Source organism: Paramisgurnus dabryanus, chromosome 20, assembly GCF_030506205.2.
Source record: "Paramisgurnus dabryanus chromosome 20, PD_genome_1.1, whole genome shotgun sequence".
In the NCBI taxonomy this organism is placed as follows: domain Eukaryota; kingdom Metazoa; phylum Chordata; class Actinopteri; order Cypriniformes; family Cobitidae; genus Paramisgurnus; species Paramisgurnus dabryanus.
Genome location: NC_133356.1, coordinates 22570701 through 22591682, shown reverse-complemented (window position 1 = coordinate 22591682; position 20982 = coordinate 22570701). Strand labels below are relative to the sequence as shown.

The 20982-nt window shown below is 37.6% G+C and overlaps 1 protein-coding gene across 1 annotated transcript in view; it reads left to right on the top strand.

Annotated features, from left to right (window-relative positions):
* Positions 1 to 19124, top strand: part of gfra4a (GDNF family receptor alpha 4a) — a 126304-nt gene extending 107180 nt beyond the window's left edge. Inside the window, exons 6-8 of the mRNA XM_065297102.1 lie at positions 448 to 582; positions 14488 to 14669; positions 17359 to 19124. Coding sequence (XP_065153174.1) covers positions 448 to 582; positions 14488 to 14669; positions 17359 to 17493 — 452 coding nt within the window. The 3' untranslated portion in view covers positions 17494 to 19124. The remainder of the gene's footprint in view (positions 1 to 447; positions 583 to 14487; positions 14670 to 17358) is intronic.
* The last annotated feature ends 1858 nt before the right edge of the window (positions 19125 to 20982 follow it).

Here is a 20982-nt window from a genome sequence, read left to right as displayed (position 1 = left end):
AGCGGACGCCTTCGACACTCTCGCTCACACCGTGTGAAAGCACTGTCATTTTCTCACACTGCTGAACAAAGACACATCTCTGAGAGATACCAAACTATATCTTCTGCAATCAGTTTGCACTTATATAAGCCACACACACAAGATAAAGATTGACAGAGCTTCTCATTTCTGTCTTAGCAAAGGGCCCATAGAGTAACACAAGGTGATTGCTTAACAATGTAGCAGGCATTTCATCACCTGAAAGGTGAGAGCATCTCTGGCCATATTGGCTTTAGTGAGCTAGAGGAGGTTTGGTCACATGCAGTCAAATGCAGTTTGTAATGCTAGCCTTCATCTGTGTGAGGTATTTTTCCCACAGTGCAGATGTGCCTGTGTTTTAGTATTGCATTTAAGTTTGTTCTGTATTGTTCTGTTTACTTTATTCTTTGTTTTTCTCTCTCTTTGTAGGCAGCATTATTACTCCAAACTACCTAGACAACTCTACATCCAATGTGGGGCCGTGGTGCTCTTGTGCGGCTAGTGGAAATTTTAGAGATCAGTGCAACCACATCCTCAACCATTTCCATGACAACAACTGCTTGAGTGAGTAGTTGCTGTTAATTATCATAAACAGCTTAATATACAGTAGTATTTGTTACATCACCTTACATCACCTTTACACCTTACAGTATATCAATAGTGTTGATGGCATCATTAAAGCAACGTAATGGTCTGTGTTATTATACATTGCCCTTGAAACTGGGACATTCCCTTATCGGGTTAGCCTTTAATCATCATTTGTACATCATGTATAGTGACCATTTCAGACAAGGGTCTGTTGAATTTCAACAAAAGCAAACCTCAGAAGTGACTAAACACTCTAAAAATGGCTGGGTTATGTTTAAACCATGCTGGGTAAATATTGGACAGAACACAATGCTGGGTTAAAAATGACCCAATGTTGGGTTGTTGTTATGTAACCGTGGGTTATAATAACCCAGCAGTTGGGTTAAAACAACCCAGCATTGGGTCAATTTTAACCCAGCAGTGTGTTCTGTCCAATATTTAAACCAACCGTTATCATACAATTACACCGAAAGCGACAGGAGTGCAAACATCGCAATTTAACCCATAGTTGGGGTTCATTGTAACAAACAGAGGGTTTGTTGTAACACCTACTAGAAAATTTGGTTTAAACGCAAATTATTCAATAAAATTATGTCTATATACTAAAGGTGGATATTGTTTGTATATCTACCTATACTTTATAGATATCCACACATTCATCCATCCATGATCCTTCATCTAACCATCTATGTATTATGCATCAATGCATACAAACAGATTTTTTTGAAAGGGCTGCACAATTAAGACAAAAAAATCATAATTATTTCCCCTGATCTTGTATTACAGTTATCATTATGATGAATAGTATTTACACTGTTTACATTTCATTATCATTGTATACTGGAGGCTTAATTGTAACACTGTGTGACAACTAACCCTGCTGTGTAAATACAATTTTCAATCCCAGCTATCTGCTAGGACCTGCTGATATGTTTCAAAATGATGTTATGTTTTAGATAACAAGACAGTGATTAAAATCATGTAAGGTTGGATTTGGTGATTTTCACACTCAACTTAGAAATAAAAAACATGAAGAAATTTACTTTTATGCCTCCAAAACACTCTTTGTTCAATATCTTAAACAAAACACATCAAAACTTAATTTTTCACTAATTCACAGGAGATCATCTTCTGATATTAAGAGAAAATGACCAAATGCACAGATTGCTCGCTCGGCCCGGTATAAATATGTAAAGTAGCTGCGTTACAATTAACTTCTTAAAAATGACATATTCAAATTGTGTTCAATTAATTTAAAATACCTCATTAAGAGCAATAAGTATATTAAATTGAATATGTACTATAATTTATTGATTTCTTTTTAATTGCGTTAACACAATTAGTTTGAGTTCTGGAAAAATAAAACCGTTTTTTTTAATCTCAACCTAATTTTATCATGTTCAGTCCACTTAATCATTTTATGTTGGGAAAACATGAATGATTTTTGTTGCTATTACTAACTGTGCTGTCGATCTGTATTTATTTGTAATTTTTTTAATTAAGTGTTATTTTATGCATTTTTAGATAAAGAAAAAGACTTAATAGTGTTTAATGTTCATTTATCTTAATGATTTGGAATCATTTGTGTTAATAGTTTTTCAAATTGTTTGGTTACCATCGTGCAGAAGAGTGGCGCTTGTGGTTAAGTTGTGGATGTGACGTATTTCTCTCAATGAGCACTAACTGTGTTACTGCCTGATTGAAAATCAGTCTCTTTTCACATGCTCATCCAAAGTATCATATGTTATTATTATTACCATGCTTACATGTGCTCATGCTAATTAGTATGATACAAAAACGTTTTATATAAAATAACTGAATTGAGTTATTAAAACTACACTACCTTGAGTTATTGAAATGACACTACATTGAGTTATTTAAACTATAATAAATTGAGTTATTCAAACTACACTAAATTGAGTTGAGGCAACTACACTTAACAGAGTACTGCCATCTACTTTAAATTGAGTTGGACAAACTCAATATATTTTAATTGTGTAAAGCAGTTTTTTATGATTTAGGGGTACACATTCATATTGAATGGAAATCCTGCCCACAATTTAATTGAGTTAATCCAATAAATTATTTTTTGAGTTGTTAGTTTGTGCCACACTGACCCCTATTCAAGATCTAGTTAGCTAGTTTGTCTGGTATAACCTTTTGCAAATAAAGGCAAATTAAAACATTATTTTTATGAGCAATATGCCAGAAATATTGTCAGTAGTTTACGGAATGAACCAAAAAATAGTAAAAATAGTAAATTTAGAACAACTGGGCAAAAAGTGGTCTCTGTGGCTTTATGTAAAGACATCTCAACACCAAATGAAATTAAACAGTAAGGAAAATAATACAAATAAATGTAATTAATATATAAAATAGAGACTGTCCCCCAAAGATAACAAACTCATAGTTTGTTTGAGCAAGCACCTTATTACAATGTTAAGCAACGTGTTAAGGGATTAGTGCCATCTACCAGTAGCTTATACAACCTGTGGTTACGTTGTTTTTTGTTTTTTTTGTGATCAATTCTTTATTCATTTTCTTACTATCATTGTTGAAATGTAGGAGGTGAAACACCAACTTTACAAGAAGGAAAAAACTGAAAAAAAGAGAAACATAAGAATAGTTATATTACATTATCATTGAAAATATAACAGAGGCACAATGAAATGTTGCTTAATGTAATGCCTGTTTCTCTTCACCTCCCTACATATACCCCCCCATACCCACCCTGCCCAAGCCCACCCTCCGACCCCTAAACAAGATTCGCTCAAGGTATGGAGCCATAAACAAAACAAAACAAAACAAAAACAAAACACACACACACGCACCTCTTACTCCTATCCCTTGCCACCCAACCATCTTCCATTTTTTGGAAATATCAAGTACAAAGAAAAAGAGAGATAAAGTCTAGTCTTACTTACATAATTTCATTTAACTTCTATAACAACTCTGACCAACAGTCAATATTAGAAGCTTTTACATGATGTAAACGTGCTGTTGAAAGCTCTAGCTGCACAATATCCCGATAAGAAAACCATTTTTTCACTAACAATGTATGTGGTGGTTTCCAGCGACAGACTATCATTCTTTTGGCGGCTGTCAGACCAGCCAGAAGTAGACGCCTATTGTTTATAGTTAGTTTAAGGGACGATGTATCATTAAGCAGAAACAAGCAAGGTGAGAAAGGGATAGGTCTTTTTATAATATTAGACAGAATGGATGAAATGCTATGCCAAAATCTATTGACCTCTGGACACTGCCACACTGTGGTTACGTTTTAAGATTTTTGCTTTATACGTCTTCCGAAATAAAACAATAGTTTTGTGAGAGAAAACAATATTTTGAGCTTGTTTGAGCTTATTTAGCGATCAATTCATTGTGTTTGCATGATAGCAGCATATAGTTTATGATACACAAAAGAATTCAACACCATACAAGTAGAAGAAGGTGAAGAGGAAAATGAGCACATTCATTGTTTTTTGTGTTCATTGGTACAACATCAGATTTTGTACGTAATTGACATTTAATGCCCCACACTTTAAGAACAGTGGCTTTATGAAATTATTATTATTATATCATTCATACACTCTATTACACAAAGTATACATTCCTGAATAGACTTTATATAAAATAAACCCAGCATTATTCACAAACCTGCTCTTCACTCAGCACTATTATTATGCAATCAGCATCATTGAGGAAAAACTCTCCTAACGGAACGTGTCCATCTAAACGTCTTTTTTAAATGCACGTGCATAATGAACCATAACCAATAAGCAGACCTGGCTAACGGCCTACCGCACCCCTGGAGCCGCTAATAACACCAACCCCACCCCGTTTGGTTGGTTGGGTGGTGTTGCAGTCTGACCATTGAGATCTCTGAGAAAATCTCCGGCCCTGACAGAATGTTTGTCTATTCTAGAAGTGCTTCAGCGTGATCCTATTTCTCACGGGTACGTCCAGCGTTTACAAAACTGCAGAGTCCGTTTTCTACCATCACTAACCCTGGCTCCCTCGCTACTCTGTCTGAGGGACTCAGGGCGGTGTGTATGTGTGCTGATTCAAGGCTAAGCACAGTCTCTGGTGCTTCGGTAATTGAGCGTAATTTGGCTCCCTGCAGTAAAACTAATGGAGCGTGGACAGTCGAAGAGCAGCAAACAGGACACAAGCAGCACAGGATGGAAGGAAACAGCTGAAAATGCTTTTTGAGAGTGAGTCCAGAGAGGCCGGACCTCACCTCAGCTGTTACAGAACAAGATCTGCTGGCTACGCCTGCCCCGGAATACATCAACGTACCGTTGGGACCACGATGAAATACTGGACATTTATTGCAAGAATTTCTTCATTGAGCCGGACTGCGAAAAAGAGCTGAAGTCAGTGGATCGACGGAAAGAAGAATATAATTACATGAAGAAAGAAATTCCAGTGATGTGTTGAAAGATGGGCCTGTTTTCTTTTTTAAGGTGATGAGCGAGGAGAAGCTTATACTGTACGTGTGTGAGCGTCTGTGTGCAAGTTTATAACACCTGCAGAAAGCTGTCTGATAACATTCTCATTCATCTAAATGGCAGCTGCGCAGCCCAAATCTTTGCTCGTGGTTCCGCAGAGGTTTTGAAAGCTGAGCAATAAATGCAAATCATGCTAAACTGCTGGAAAATGACATCCCTACAAATTTGATTGGCTCACGGCATCATAGGGCCTGTAATGTGGTTGTTTTTGGTCAGAATACTAATTCTGAATATCCATCAATAATCAAAAGATTTTAGGAACCAGATGGTGTAGTTACGACATCTACGGGGACCATGCTAACCAGACAAAGCTCTCTAGCGTGTACTATACTGTAGCTGTAAATACCCTAAAGTCCTACTGGACAGATGGAGGGGATGCGAGAGGAATTGCCACATCAAAACATTCACTGGAAACTCCCCACTGCTAGCGACAGTCATTCACAGTCCGATTGCTTTGACTTTCACTGTTCAGTTCCTTCGATCTATGTGAGCAACAATGAGAGAAAAAAAGAGCCAATGTTCTACATCGCTGATAAAATGTCTTTATGACCATTGTCTCTCACTCTCTCATCATCTAAAACATCCACACATGCTCTTCCAGCTATGATAGTGTGTGACACCACCTCTATGCATAGGCTAAGATCACACAGTCAGTGTTTGGGACTGCCAACCAGATTGGCAGGTACAACATCAGACAGGAGCAGATTGAGTAGCCCTTTTCACACACAAATTACAGAAAAGACGTGGATAATGTGTCTGGGATTTGTGCAGGGATCGTTTAGTCACACTTCCATATTTTGGATCTAGAACCCATGCATGTGTTCACATACATCCTGTAAAGATCCCGTAAAGACCCGTGACGTGTAATGTAATTGTAATCGTGCACTTGATGCATTTTTAAGTGCAGTGTGTACATTTTAGGAGGACCTATTGATAGAAATGCAATCTAATGTACATAACTATATTATCAGTGGTGTACAAAGATCTGTTATAATCAACCATTATGTTTTTATTACCTTAGAGTCGTCTTACTTTCGCGACGCCTTGTTTCTACAGTAGCCCTAAACAGACAAACTGCTCTACAGACCATTTTTCGTCACTTTGTGGTCTCAGACGATGTTGTGTTTGTCTTGTGGTGGCTACCATAGCTTCTGGATGCGTTTCGAAAGGGAGGGTTGAGCTGTGGATTGAGACCTTACCACTAGATGCCGCTAAAAATTACACATAGCACCTTTACGTTTGCTTTTTATCTGAAATTTCTCTCTCGAGAAAGTGCACATGCATTTTTATTTGAAAATAAACTAGCACATTGTGTACGGTTCCATTATAGCTGGCAAACTATTTCAGTGGCATTGTGAGTATTGAGGGGCAAACTATCTCAGTGCCATCGTGAGTATTGAGGAGGTCCCTGATCTCTGCATCATTCCAGTATGCAGGCATGTTTTTTATCTTGTTTCATCTTGTTTTGCATTTTAAACTCCTGGCTGAACGAAGCTATGTTGCACATGCATCTTCAATACGACACATTAATGCAATGTTACTAGGTCCCTATCTTTGGAGCAATCCCAGGATCAATTCAGGGGTGTGTTTGCGTTTACACAGAAGGCAATTTTCTGGGATCAGTGTCCTGTGTGAAGGGGGTTTAAGCAACATTACTAAAGAAGTCAATCACTCAGGGGCTGTTTATACCTGTGGACGAGAGAGATATTCACGTTTGGGGCCTCACTTTTAGAATGCTGCATAGAAAACATCCTACATTTGATCTTACGATAATTGATCAAAAATGCATGCGTGTGATTCATAGAACGAACATACGCACAGAAAACACGCGTATTCCTATCTTTCAGATGGGAAATCTATAATTCGCGAATTAACTTGAACTTGTGCGCAGCTGAGCAGTTTCAGATCTCCAATCTTTAAACGATGCCTAATTAAAGGCGGGGTGCATGATTTTTTAAAAACACTTTGGAAAAGGGAGTCGGGCAGACTACCAAAACACACTTGTAGCCAATCAGCAGTAAGGGGCGTGTCTACTTACCAACATCGTTGTCTGGGTTGCGTATATGTGTGGGGCAGGTCTATCAAAAGAAGGTCCAGATTCTACTGGGGTAGGGGTGTGTTTGTATAGGTGATTTCAAATAGCAACATTGTCTTTCAGAGATCATGCACCATACCTTTAATGTAATAGACATAAAAAGAGCATCTGTCAATGTTTAAAATCTTTTCAAGCAGCAAGAACGGCTTATATTTCCAAAAACCTGTAGCAATCGGACAAACAAAAGTGCGTACGTCTCCTCAGACCCTCACGTGGCGCTAAGCACTTTTCCACGTCAAAAGACAGTATGTTTCTCAATGTCAAGGAATTTCAAGGATGCTACGTCATCGACATCTGGCGAAGGACTGTTCCAATGTCGAGGATCCTCGGAATTTCAACCAAGGACTGAATCCTTTGTTCGAGAAATATCCCATATACAGGATAGGATGCATCCGTAATGACGCAATGATGTGCACTTGCTAGCCTGTTTCATTTAGGTGTTCTCCCAATGCTAAAGAGGAGCCTGGCCTAGCCTCTGAAAGAAGTGACTTGGAAGGACCGTTCCTGCCAAGGAAGTATCCTTGACATTGAGAAACACCTAATTTTTATAAATATGGACTTTGCTGTGGATGTTACCGTACGCACACTTTACGATCAAATCTGTGCAAACTCACGCTTTATAAATGCCCCTGATGTTTTAATCCATCTCTTTTGTCCACTTTCGACCACTTCTGTCCTGATTACTATGAAGGGGGGGTCTGTGGGCGAGCGGGGGAAGCGATGGCTGAATCCGAAATCGCATACTTACTGAGTAGGTACCGAATTTCACTGAGTACCTACTTAACGAGCGCTAAGACAGTACATACGTTCGCATTAGTATGGACAGCATCCGCCATGTTGACTTAGGGGCTGGACACACCAAATCTTTTAAACGCGGCTGAAAACGCCTTGAGGACGCCGAATGCCAGCTGTCTTTCAGCTGAGTGCCAGTTTTCTTCAGCTGAGCGCTTTGGTAGCTGTGATACTATAGTTGCAAGACGGTTGGTTGCTGTGGTAATGTCCCGTCCCTCCTCCACTGTGATTGGACGGCCGTGTGAGAACTGACATTGATGAGCGGAGCTTTTCTCCCAAAGTTGAATCTCTCCCAACTCTCGATGCTCAGCGCAGAGTGCGGAAAAACGCTTATTTGAAAAACGCATTGGAAACGACTGAAAACATGCGCCGGCCGCAGGTGTTAAAGCTTTAATGTGCATGCCCCCTTAACGAGCTACTTAACGAGCATGTGACCTATGATGTAGTAGACTTGTTCGAGTTCATTCAGAACCACAAGAACCGACAGGAGGATGACATCACAATACTGTGAGAGCGACTTGAAATCAGACTTCTCCGTACGATTTCTGGAATTTGGTGTCATCCGCTTGTTGGTTCTTGCAGTGGTGCATGAACTCGAACAAACCTAATAACAGGCATGAAAACGTATGCGTTTGTATGAGGGACAGGTGCACTAACACCTGATTGCATCAGTAACTTGACAACTTCACTACGGTCTCTGTCAGTGTTACAGATATCATATTACAGTACACATTATTTTTAGTGGACAAAAATAAGGGTAACACTTTACAATAACAGTACATGAATAATCATGTACTAATACATAAATTAATAATTACTTTAATATGAAGTAATGATAAGTTAAGCCATGTACTAATCAATAACTAACCATAACTATGTCATGAGTCATACGAATTCATGCATGAATTACAGCCACCTTAACTACACATTAATACATGTTTGTTAGTTAATGCATTAATTAACACTTTGGGTAACCGAAATCAAACATGCTCTAGAACAGTGGTTCCCAACGGTTTGCAGGATCTGATGCTTTGTTTGAGGTCAAATAAAGATGCATAAAATGTTCCACTTATAATTTTAGAAACAAAAGATATTTTTCAAATTCATGTGCTCACAATACCAAGATAGCAGGTAGTTAAAATATTTTATTATGTAAGATAATTGTTCTCTATTTTTGTGTGCTTGTCAGTGTAGATTGCAAAATCAAAAGGAAGGTGGATGTAAACGTTACAGCCTACAACAGGCTGTCCGCTCGTTACACTTGTGGTCTGCTGCTTTTGGCGCTGTCAAAATATTTCAGTTAAAATCATTCTGACTATTCCTCAGAAATGACAAACATGTTAACCAAAGTCACAATGCCAAATGTGTAGTGTTCATATAAAGACCATCAAACCGTCAATCATACCAGTTTATTTGTGAAAGCTATTATAATGTTATATTGATGTTATTTTAATTATTGTTTAATTAATTTTTCGCATTGTATCAGGATCAGCGTTCAGCCAGGTGCAGATCTACGGGTGGATTGACAGCTTGCCCACCCTATCAGATTCATGGAAATACATTGTTTTTTCATTCAAACCGTAATTCTTCAACCATTTGAACTATCAAAAAATTAGAATTGCTCCTAAAGAAAACAAATTGCGCTTTTTGGCAATATATGGTTTATTACGGTAATGTCTTGCTTTCCGTCCACCAATCGCTGCTGTCATCTAGAGCGGAAGAGGCGGGTTTGAAGAGAGCGCGGTAGGTTAGATTGCACTGAGTAGCAGATTCGTGTGTGAACGTGTGGATCACTGCGGTAAAGAAAAGACTTCTAAATAAAAATGGTGTACACCAGCAACACTAAAGTTAACTCGCTCTTGGTGGCTCGCGACTCGACGGACCGACTGGACTGTTTAAGTTGATTTTCAATAAAGCAGTGTTGATATTTTTTGCTTCTGGGTCCTCTATATTTCAGTACCAGTGCTTAGGTAAGCCACGGGCGTTTAATTAAATAAATGCTCAATGCTTAAATAGTTCATCGTAAATCGTTGTAATATGCTTATGACTTGCGAATGTTATGCTTATTTAATTGAAATAAACCAAGCTTAATGACGTATGCAGCCTGCATATCCGACCTCCGGAGGATGCACCCTTCTGATTGAGAGACGGCCGATTCTAATACAGTTAGATTGAATAACGTAATTCCATCTAAAATGTACAAAACACAGTCATTTTATCTTCCCAATTAACGCAAGTTAAAAAAAGTATGTGAATTTTTCTGGCCCGCAGATGTATAGATGCCCACCTATCAAAAACACTTTCTGCCTCTGGGTAACTTATATTTTTATTTGTTAATGTATGATAAGGTCATGACTTTACTAAGGGGGCACATCATTACTAACTCATCGTTAACTACTAATAAACTAACATAAATTCATGATTTGTTATGGTATGATTAGGTCATGACTTTACTTGAGGGGGCACATCATTACTAACTCATCGTTAACTACTCATAAACTAACATAAATTCATGATTTGTTAATGTATGATTAGGTCATGACTTTACTTGAGGGGGCACATCATTACTAACTCATCGTTAACTACTCATAAACTAACATAAATTCATGATTTGTTATGGTATGATTAGGTCATGACTTTACTTGAGGGGGCACATCACTACTAACTCATCGTTAACTACTCATAAACTAACAAAAATTCATGATTTGTTAATGTATGATTAGGTCATGACTTTACTTGAAGGGGCACATCATTATTAACTCATCGTTAACTACTCATAAACTAACATAAATTAATGACTTGTTAATGTATTATTGTGTAGGACCTACACAATGACTTTTCTTGGACGGGTACACTGTTAAAAAGTTATCAATTACACATTCTATACAAATTCAGCTCATCAAAATCCAAATTTTTGGTGGTTTTAAAGGAGAGGAGCAAATGTGAAAATTAGTCAGACATTTGGAAGGGGTAATAATGGCTTAAAAGAAGAACAAAACAAATACTGTATGTGCATTTTGATATTAAGACGATAATAACCATCGTCTGTAGGCTAACACTGATTTAAATTTAGAAAGAATAGTGTCTGTCACTCTTAATGGCAGCAGTGGAACTAATTTTAATTATTAATCCATAATTGCACATTTAATGATTAAGGTTAACTGTAAATGTTGCAAGAAATCCAGTGCCATTCAATGTTTTTAGCTCAGCTGCAGGAGCAAATATATAAACAGTTTTGCATTACAAACCTAAACATTTTGCATTAACAAAAGTTATTTTCGTTCTTCTAGAGAGCTTGTTTGATATGGAGTACACAAAGTGTTAGTTAATGCATTAACTAACAAACATGTATTAATGTGTAGTTAAGGTGGGTGTAATTCATGCATGAATTCATATGACTCATAACATAGTTACAGTTAGTTATTGATTAGTAAATAGCTTAACTCATCATTAGTTCATATTAAACTGATTATTAATTTATGTATTAGTACATGATTATTCATGTACTGTTATTGTAAAGTGTTACCGCAATGATGCTCTTTTATTTACTTAAAACAACAAGAAACATGAATAAAAAATGAATGAATGAAACGATCACAATAAATGAAAACGTATAGCAGTGAAAACCATATGACACAAAACTTCATTCAAATGTATTTTTCTAACGAATTATCACATATTTACTGCCATCTCAACACAGCTGGGACAATTCTGCAGCTTTATTTTCATGAATCAGCTGAGCAATTTGTGGGATATCCTGGGTCTGTGCGTAAAGTCAGGGTGCTACGGAACAGCCCTGTGTATCAAATTCACCCGATTGGCTGATCTCCGCTCGATATGTCGATTGCTTTGCTTTCCCGTGGCATCATGGAAAAGCTGGGATAGAAGTGTCTTTCTGATGCTTGATTCAGAATCTGAGCGGACTCGGTGGGCATCGCCTACTGATTTAATGAATACTGAGGATTCGGACATACTACTCTGTTCACGTACTGTTTTTCCCCCATAGATATGTATAGGCTAGATGTCTCGCCCACACTGCTGCCAATTGAGTGGAACGTCCACATTTTGGCAGCCATCTTACCACAGGGCGCTCGCTCACTCGTAGCATTGAGTTTTAATGATGCAGGTACTTTTAAATGACCATAACTTGCTTAATTTTTTACCGATTGTCACACGGTTTGGTTTGTTATAAACGTCAATGATGTACCTATAACACTGCATACCTATACTAAAAATAAATAAAAAATTCATGAAACATGTTAAAGCATCCAGAATTATAGCCACGTTAATAATGTGGTTAATAAAAAACCAAACCGTTTGAAAATCGGTAGAAAATTGAGCAAGTTATGGTCATTAAAAGTACCTGCACCATAAAACTCAATGCTACGAGTGAGCGAGCTGTCTGAGGTAAGATGGCCGCCAGGTGATGACGTTTTAGACTCCGCCGTAAGACATCTAGCCTGTATACATATCTATGGTTTCCCCTTCTTTTCAGTGAGTAGGCCGTTTTGGACAATACTTAAGTACACGTGCCTTTGAATCTCGTGAGAAATAGTCCAAAATCCTGGTAATTCTCGCCTATCTTTTTACGTATACTGAGGTTTCGGACATACTATTCGTTCACCTACTGCTTTTTGCCTACTATTTTATAGTATGGCAGTATGCGGTTTCGGATTCAGCCTATGGGTTTATATTGATGCGTACGAATATTATGTCCGAGTCCGCTACTTGTGTTCACACATTAGATTTATACTGTATGTGGAGAGTAGGCGCATCTACACCACAAAAACAATTCTGTCTAATGTGTTTTCGACTACCTCTGAATGTGATCGAAAGTGGACGATCTCAAAACTTTTCACACCCTGTTTACACCTGTCTTTAGCGTAGTCCACTTGTGATCTGATCGACCAAAATGCATCTGATTACAAGGTGTATGTTGTTGTCAGTCTGTGTACATGTATAAACATGATTTATCGCTCCAAACAGGAATGATACGTGCTATGAAGAGCCAAAGAGTAGAAGTATAATGGCTTATTTTCCTGCATAAATTCAACAATGCTACGAGTGGGAAGCTTTAATCAGGATCATCTCATGGCACTTTGCTAAACATTCAGAGAATAATCAACACAATTTACACTTCTCTATATTACTACAGTGGTAACATTACCCATGATCATAATGAGTTATGCATATTTGAATAATGAGAGCAGTGGGTGGGCAGAGGTGAAGATTCATTTACACAAATTATTCCCCAACAGTAAGCTTAACTCACCTCTTGCTTCTAACCTCGCCTTTACTATTTAAAGATTTACATATACGGTCTTTTGTATGTACAAAGCTGTATTGCACATTATAAATATTTATAGCAGGTGGTATGTATGCTTTACAAGGACATGGTATCGCTTGATGATGGAATTAATGAGGCACTATAGATATGATTATGTATTGTTTGGATGTCACTTGGTGTCTCTCTCTCTCTCTCTCTCTCTCTCGTTTCATCTCACAGGCAAAATCATAAAGATTAAGTAATTAGTGTTTCAATTAAAGGCGAACATTAATTTAAAGCGACCGTACACTATTCATAAATCTACTCATTCATTTTTCAAGCAAAACACATCTTTCCTCAAAACCACAGAGGAATATTACACACACATCAAGTCATCTAGTGCAGTCTTTACACGCCGTGGTTTAATTGAAGTGACTTTCGTACCGCAGTAATTTCAGACAAGTGACCCAGTTGACAAATGACAATGAATAAATTTTGATTATTATCATTCATGTGACCTTACTATAAGTCAAAAATACTCTCGTATGGCTAATAAAAGAGGAAAAATGGGAATATGATTTGAATTCCATTTTATATTGAAGTTCATTTCGCCAGTGCATGCATGGCTGTGAACTGTATTTCAAAATAAATGCACACTGGCGTCTTTGCGTAGCTAAGAATCGGTTCACACGTCAGGATGTGACATTGAAGGTAATCGAACGTTCTTTCAAATCCACAGACACACATGCAAAGAGGCACGCAAGATAACACACAACAATTTATGCAACCAATCCCTTTACCCAAGAGAAAACACACTCAACGAAAATAACAGATAAGCAAGAAAATGGAGGACATGGGCAAAGAAATAAGGACAACGCCAAGCTGTTATGGAGCTTGTTTCTGGAGGGCAGGATTAGCTGAATGGTAATATAGGGGTATAGATTTAGTATAGCAGCGAACTGTATATAGATCATGAATCAGACCAAGTGTGAATACGCTTCTGTCGACACTTGTACTTGATAATTTATATATAACCCAGTCGTGTCCTGTCCCCTGAGTGTGTATTGTAAGAAAGCATGTTGAAATTCAAGCCATTTCAAAAAGGGATATATCTGAAAGAGAAAACTTATTGAAGCATGACTGCCTTCCTGACGTGCTCATGTATAAAAGCCAGGTCTATGATTGCGTCTGCTTTCTCTCTCCGTCTTTTCAAACAGAGAACGCCATCCTGGCCTTCGGGAATGACACAGACCTAAAATCTGCTACCAATCAGGCTCCAGGTTCTAACACCAACACCTACAACCAGATTTTAGTTAGCAGCACTGAGGTTACCACTACCACCATCGGCGCTGCTATGGAGACCGAACAGAGCATCCTCCGTCCACAGATGCCCACACAGGTACTACTCTTTATCTTCATGGCATGGAGAATGAACTGTGAATAAATCCGGTTTGTTTTTAAAATTCAATATCTTGAACTGACTGTGTGTTCGAATCTCTGAGGCTTTGTTAAGACAGTTTTTTGTTGTTGCATTTGTAGGCCTAAAACTAAAAGGTACACATTTGCTCAAAACAATTAGATATACTGTAGTTCGAATTTATTTATGCTATGGTTAAAGTACATAACGTCTAATGATGTGTTCGAATTCAAAATTGATTGGGTGAATGAATGGACACCACATGCATTGTGGAGTAAGTCATAAATAGTACAGTAATATCTCCAAAATTTATGGTTTTTATCCTCCTGGTGTCCTTTTGACTGACACTCAAGTCATTTCTACTGTATGGCAAGCAAAACATATACAGTATTTATACAGCACTGTCTGTGCAAAAGTCTTAGGCCACTGTGCCACCATTAGATTTGTTATTTTTGCAATGGTAGGGGCCATACTGTATACACCACAAAAAAATGACTTTCTTAATTTTTTTTGTCTTGTTTTCAGTACAAATACCAAAAAATTCTTAAATTAAGATGTATTTTCTTGATGAACAAAATAACCTAAGAAAATAAGTCTATTTTTTAGAAAAAAAAAAAAATACAATTTAAGTGAATTTGTTCTTAAAACAAGCAAAGAAATCTACCAATGGGGTTAGCAAAATTGAATTTTTCTTGAATTAAGAGTTTAAGAAAAAATCTTACCCCATTGGCAGATTTTTTGCTTATTTTAAGCAAAATTCACTTACATTTTATGTTTTTTTTATCTAAAAACTATACTTTTTTTCTTAGATAATTTTGCTCATCAAGAAAATGCATCTTGATTAAAGAATTTTTAGATATTTGTGCTAAAAACAAGACAAAAATACCAAGTAAGAAAGTCATTTTTTGCAGTGTATAAATATTTCTCAGTCTCTTGATTAGAATACAGACATAAAATACAGAAAATTTCTATGCAGTTTAAAAAACTAAAAAATTATAAGCTTAAGCATTGAATATTTAAGGCTGGAGTATTAACAGTAGTAGAGCTGTAATCGGGCCTTAAAAGTTAGGCCCGAAAATGACCGGAGCCCGACAGAATTTGACCCAAACCGAAAGTACATTTTGATGACAGCTTTTTAAAAGCCCGAAACCGTTTACAGCCCGACATTATTGAAATGTGCGCATGCACACAGTCAACATAATTTACTCATGACTAACTAGGCTACACTTGAAACTAAGAAATAAAAGAAGTCATCTGTAACATCGTAACATCTCACTCTAAATATGCCTATGCAATACACTATAAATAGGCCAACATGCCAATCAAAAGAATTATTTCTTAACTAATTAAATTAAGATAATAAATTCTGAATTAAGATGGGTATTTGTCAATAACAAAATTAAAATAAAGGCTCCGTGGGATTTGCTTCGGCACTTCTCTCCGTAATGCCAACATTAGTCTATCTAAATTATGTATTTAAGACTCAATTAATATTTAGTTTTACATTTGAAAAACCTTTACTCTCCAAGATTAGGCTTTTTTTTAGGAAAATTATTAAATCCATTGTAAATGGCTTTAGCGCAGTCCTGCGCTTACTGATAGTGCATCCATCAGCATTAAACTTGACCGCTCATTTACCACGCAAAGCCGGATCGCAAGCCCGAGCCTGTTTAAAATGTTCGAAATAAAGCCCGTTAGGTCCGGGCAAAGATCTTCAGCTGTATACAGTAGTCTGCCTTTTACATGTGTGCGAATGTACGCACATGCCAAATGCACAGCCTTACAAAGTATAGTTAATTTGACTCATATGTGTACTAAGACATTCAACGCATGTGCATTGTGAAAAGTATGCACGTTACAAAAAACCGGCAGTGCGCGTACAGTGCCACATATATTCTGATGATGAAAATTTTATCATGCATGGACGTAGACCCTTATGTATGTGTAAAAACTATACTTGAGCTTTCCTTACATTTGAGCAATGTTGAACAGGCTCTCTTAAACCTAAATAAAATTTTAATTTCTAATTCTAATCTAATAACTTTAGGACTTTATTCTTCTCAAGTAAAGATGTGCTTACTTGCCAAGACAGGTCAAGTCAGTCAGTCACTACAGTTTTAGTCGAATGGTTAGGGAGTTGGGCTTGTAACCCAAAGGTCGCCAGTTCGAGTCTCATGGCTGGCAGGTTGTGACTGTGTTGCCCTTCACCAGGGCACCTTAACCCGAGTTGCTCCCCGGACGTTGCAGGGATAGCTGTCCAGTATCCACTGCACTTTGTGTGTGTGTGTGTTTTCGTAATTTACTGGGATAGGTTAAATGCAGAATAAATATGGATGGTAATTAAAACTTTACCAAAGCAACAAAACTGATGGCGGCCTAAGACTTTTGCACAATTTGAATGTCCAAACAATCAAATCAAGTTCATGATATACAAAATAGTGTCAAAAGTGCACAGACAGATTTTGACAAAGCTGATTGTGTTTACTGAAGATGTATCTATCTTATGTATCGACCCTGTCTGTGACATAACAAAAGACGGGCAATAGAAAGAGATGAGAAACCGATGAAATGTAGCAAAACAAAATGAAGAGGACAGATGCGAAGCATCAGAACACAGAGGAATGATATGAACGGACGTGTATCTAAACATCTTGCTCTTTTTATCCTGTAGATGAACGAGAGAGACAGACTGTGGGGCGACTCCACACTCCCCTCCCCTGATCTCTATGACGACAGTCCTGCAGCAGCCCACCTGGCCATGTCAGTGTGGCTTCTCCCCTTCCTGTTGCTGGCTCTCCAGCTTTAAAAAGAAACGACCAATCAAAGCACCATGAACTGGGACGGTGTGTGTGTGTGTGTGTGTGTTCATAAGTTTTAACCTCTGCCAACTGCATCACAGAAACTTTGGAGAGAATGACGCAGGAACTTCTCTTAAGATATGAAACCCTACCCCATTTCTCAATGCAATTTAGTGATTCATTGTCTGGGTTTACACAATGACTGATTTCAAAGGGTTTAAATAATTGTGCTTGTGCGTGTATCTCAAACTATTTTGGACTGAAAATGGTCCCCGTGTAAGATAAAATTCCCTCGCTATTCAAAGAAAGAGACTGAAATGCAGTCGCCTGGCGGCTGAGTCATACCTACGCTACAAAAAAATCCACCTGTTCATCATCCATATTTTACGAGTTATTTTCTCCAGCTCTTTTGAGCAGATGACTTTGGCATGTGTGCACACTGAAGATAGGGAGAATGGTAAAAGAAAGTATATCACATACACTGGAAGTGTGCTCATTCTCATGAGACTGGGTCTCAGTGGTTACAGAGATGGTCTTTATTTTTGTAAATGTTGTTCTGATGCACATTCTACACAGACTGATTCTCCCTTCCCAAGTGGTCCTGGAGTGGGGTGTATTTTCCTGAAGTAAAATGTCATGTAACAGTGTGTAACAGTGAAATGTTCCCTTCATAGGGTATCTGAGAGAAGGCACAATGGTCCTTGAACAGTTCTTGTGTATTTCGCCTGTGGATACGGGTGTGTAAAATTCTGTATGAAACTGCTCATTACACACTGGTAAACAAAGCACTTCCTGTTCACATAGTTCTGAGCAGCTTTACCCCATTTCTCAATTCAATGTTTTTCTCATCCAATCTGAATGAGCACACTGAGAGTTCATCGAATCTCTCCAGCGAATAACAGCACAGTATTTCACATCGCCTCTTATGAGCACTTGGCATCTTCACTGTTTTGTTGCTTTTTTGTCTTGTGATGACAACAACGTGAATGAGAAGTAAACGCTTACACCCACAACCTCCAGGGACTACTGACCAATCGGCTTCTGGCGTCGCAAAAAGGACGTGGCGTTTCAGTCAAACAGGTCGAATTTGTCGATTTTACTTGTTATTTCCTGAAAAATAAAGCTGCCAGATATGGATGTACAGAAGAAAGTTTGTGTCTCTAAATGTTTATTTATGCAAGGTGAGCTAGGCCAAACTGAAGAATGGACTAAATTGTGTTAATATAAGTAAGGGGTGGTGTACACAGCACATGTTATTGCAGATTTTTACACAGCTCTCTATAAAGTTCGATACTGATTTCAAGGTTTGTTATAAGGGATAATGTATAGGCCACTAGACAGTGAACACTGGAGGGGCTTATTTCACGGTAACAACTGCCTGTACATTATCCCACTTGTTACACGGCTATTTATCTCATAAGTAAGGTATAAGCAACATTAAATATTGATTTGAAATATTTTATTTGCTCATTTTTAACGAATGCAGACCTTCCGCGAGGAAAACCAATTTACTTTCGTATTAAGATAAGACAAGACGTTCAAATGTTACAACCACGCTATTTGGTTTCATTATTTGTCAATATAATGTCATGTATGTTATTAAAATACATTTATATTTAATTTTTGTGTAATATTTAACTGTACCTGTCAAAATGATTTGCACCATCCAGGTTACCATTTGTTATTAGTTTTGAGTGCACTGAAAAAATTAATCATTCAATTTACAAAAATGTTTTAAGGTAAGTGGTTGCAATCAATTTATTTAAGCTACATTTAAACAAAAAAGATTAGTAAAGTAAAAAAAAAACTTTTGTTTAAATATAGCTTAAATTGATTGCAACCACTTCAGTTAAAAAAAATTGAATAAATTGAATGAATATTTTTTTCAGTGTGGTTGTTTTCTAGGAATTACAAACTTTGCAAATGTCACGAATGGCCAATCACAATCAAGCATTCCAACGATCCATGTAATAATCCCAGATAACAACAGCTTAAAACTAATAACACAGCCTTATTCAGGTTCTGCGAGTCATCTTTATATTTATATTAATGCACATGGCAGATGCTTGATGATATTTTGGCGGCAGTTTACACAATTTTGTTTATGTTGGTGTTGCAGACTAATCTCACAGAAAGTTGTGTGTTATAGTCACGCAAAATTGTAGTAATTTATTTGTGTTCATGGCACGAAATTCAGTTTTTTCGTGCCTTAAGCACGCATTTTATTTTAGTGTTACACGAATTTCTATAGTTTCTCTTGTCCGTGTCACAACTTTCTTTTTTGTTTCATTTTATGTATTGTTGTTTTTTCCTATTTTCATACCATTGTCGCTTGGGGTTAGAATCACTTTCTGTTAAATTTTTAGACATCCTAACCCAAACCCCAACCCCAAGCAACAATGGTTAAAAATATAGGGGGGGGGGGATGAGAAAACAATACATAAAATGAAACAAAAAAGAAAGTCGTGTCAAGGAAAACGAGAAACTATTTATAAAAAATTGTGCTCAAGGCACGAAAAAGCTGAATTTCGTGCCATGGACACGAATAAATTAATCACATTTTGCGTGACTATAACACGACTTTTCTTGAGATCATGTTGCGAAATTGATACCTTGCAGTACCTGGATAAATGTCTCTTTCAAAAAGTACACAACTGTACCTAAAAAGTACATATTGGTACCACAAAATTACATTAATGGTATATAGGACCTATTAAAAGGGACCTTTCTTCTGAGAGGGGATTATCAATTAGCCAAAATAAGAAAACTGCATATTGATAAATGAAAGGTTGGACGCTAAAACAACTCTATGGACCCACACGTTCGACAGTCTCAAAATGGCACTTTTTAAGAAATGGAAACTAGACAGCAAGGGGTTGTATATTGAATCCGATCCTGTAGATTCTGTGTGAGTTGTCAGTCTGCTCAAGCTGAGGGGGTAATGGGAAACTAGGGAGTAAAGTAACCCGATTTCATTTGCCCCAGTCTTTACAGTACATTGCCACCTGTGTTCATTATCTGGGTCAGCACACCCTGCCCTTCAGCTCCAGTCATACGCAAACATCCCCCTGCATGTACATAATAAAACACTCATGTGTAGCAGTTACCCTAGCACTAATGCTACATAACATACTTGAACCTTTTCCTGAACATCTTGACCCAAGGGAGGGACACATGATGAGACATTTAGCTATGACCAAAACCCAAAGCATCTGCATCGCTGGTCAGTCAGTCAATAACTTCACAGAGTTTTGTATAAAGGGAGCTTCTAAGAAAACCGTACCTACACTGCCTACATAGGCAGCATTTTTACAGGTGAAGCCAGGAACTGTCATGTTGTTTGCTTTGTGGATTTCTCCCTTTCTGCTCGAGCCCCAACCTGACAACAACAAAACATCAAAGCACTCCCTGTTTCTGAATGCCTGCCAATGTACTTGCAAATGGTAAATGCAAATATACAGGGAATGGTGTGAGATTTTGATTAAATTATGGAGGAG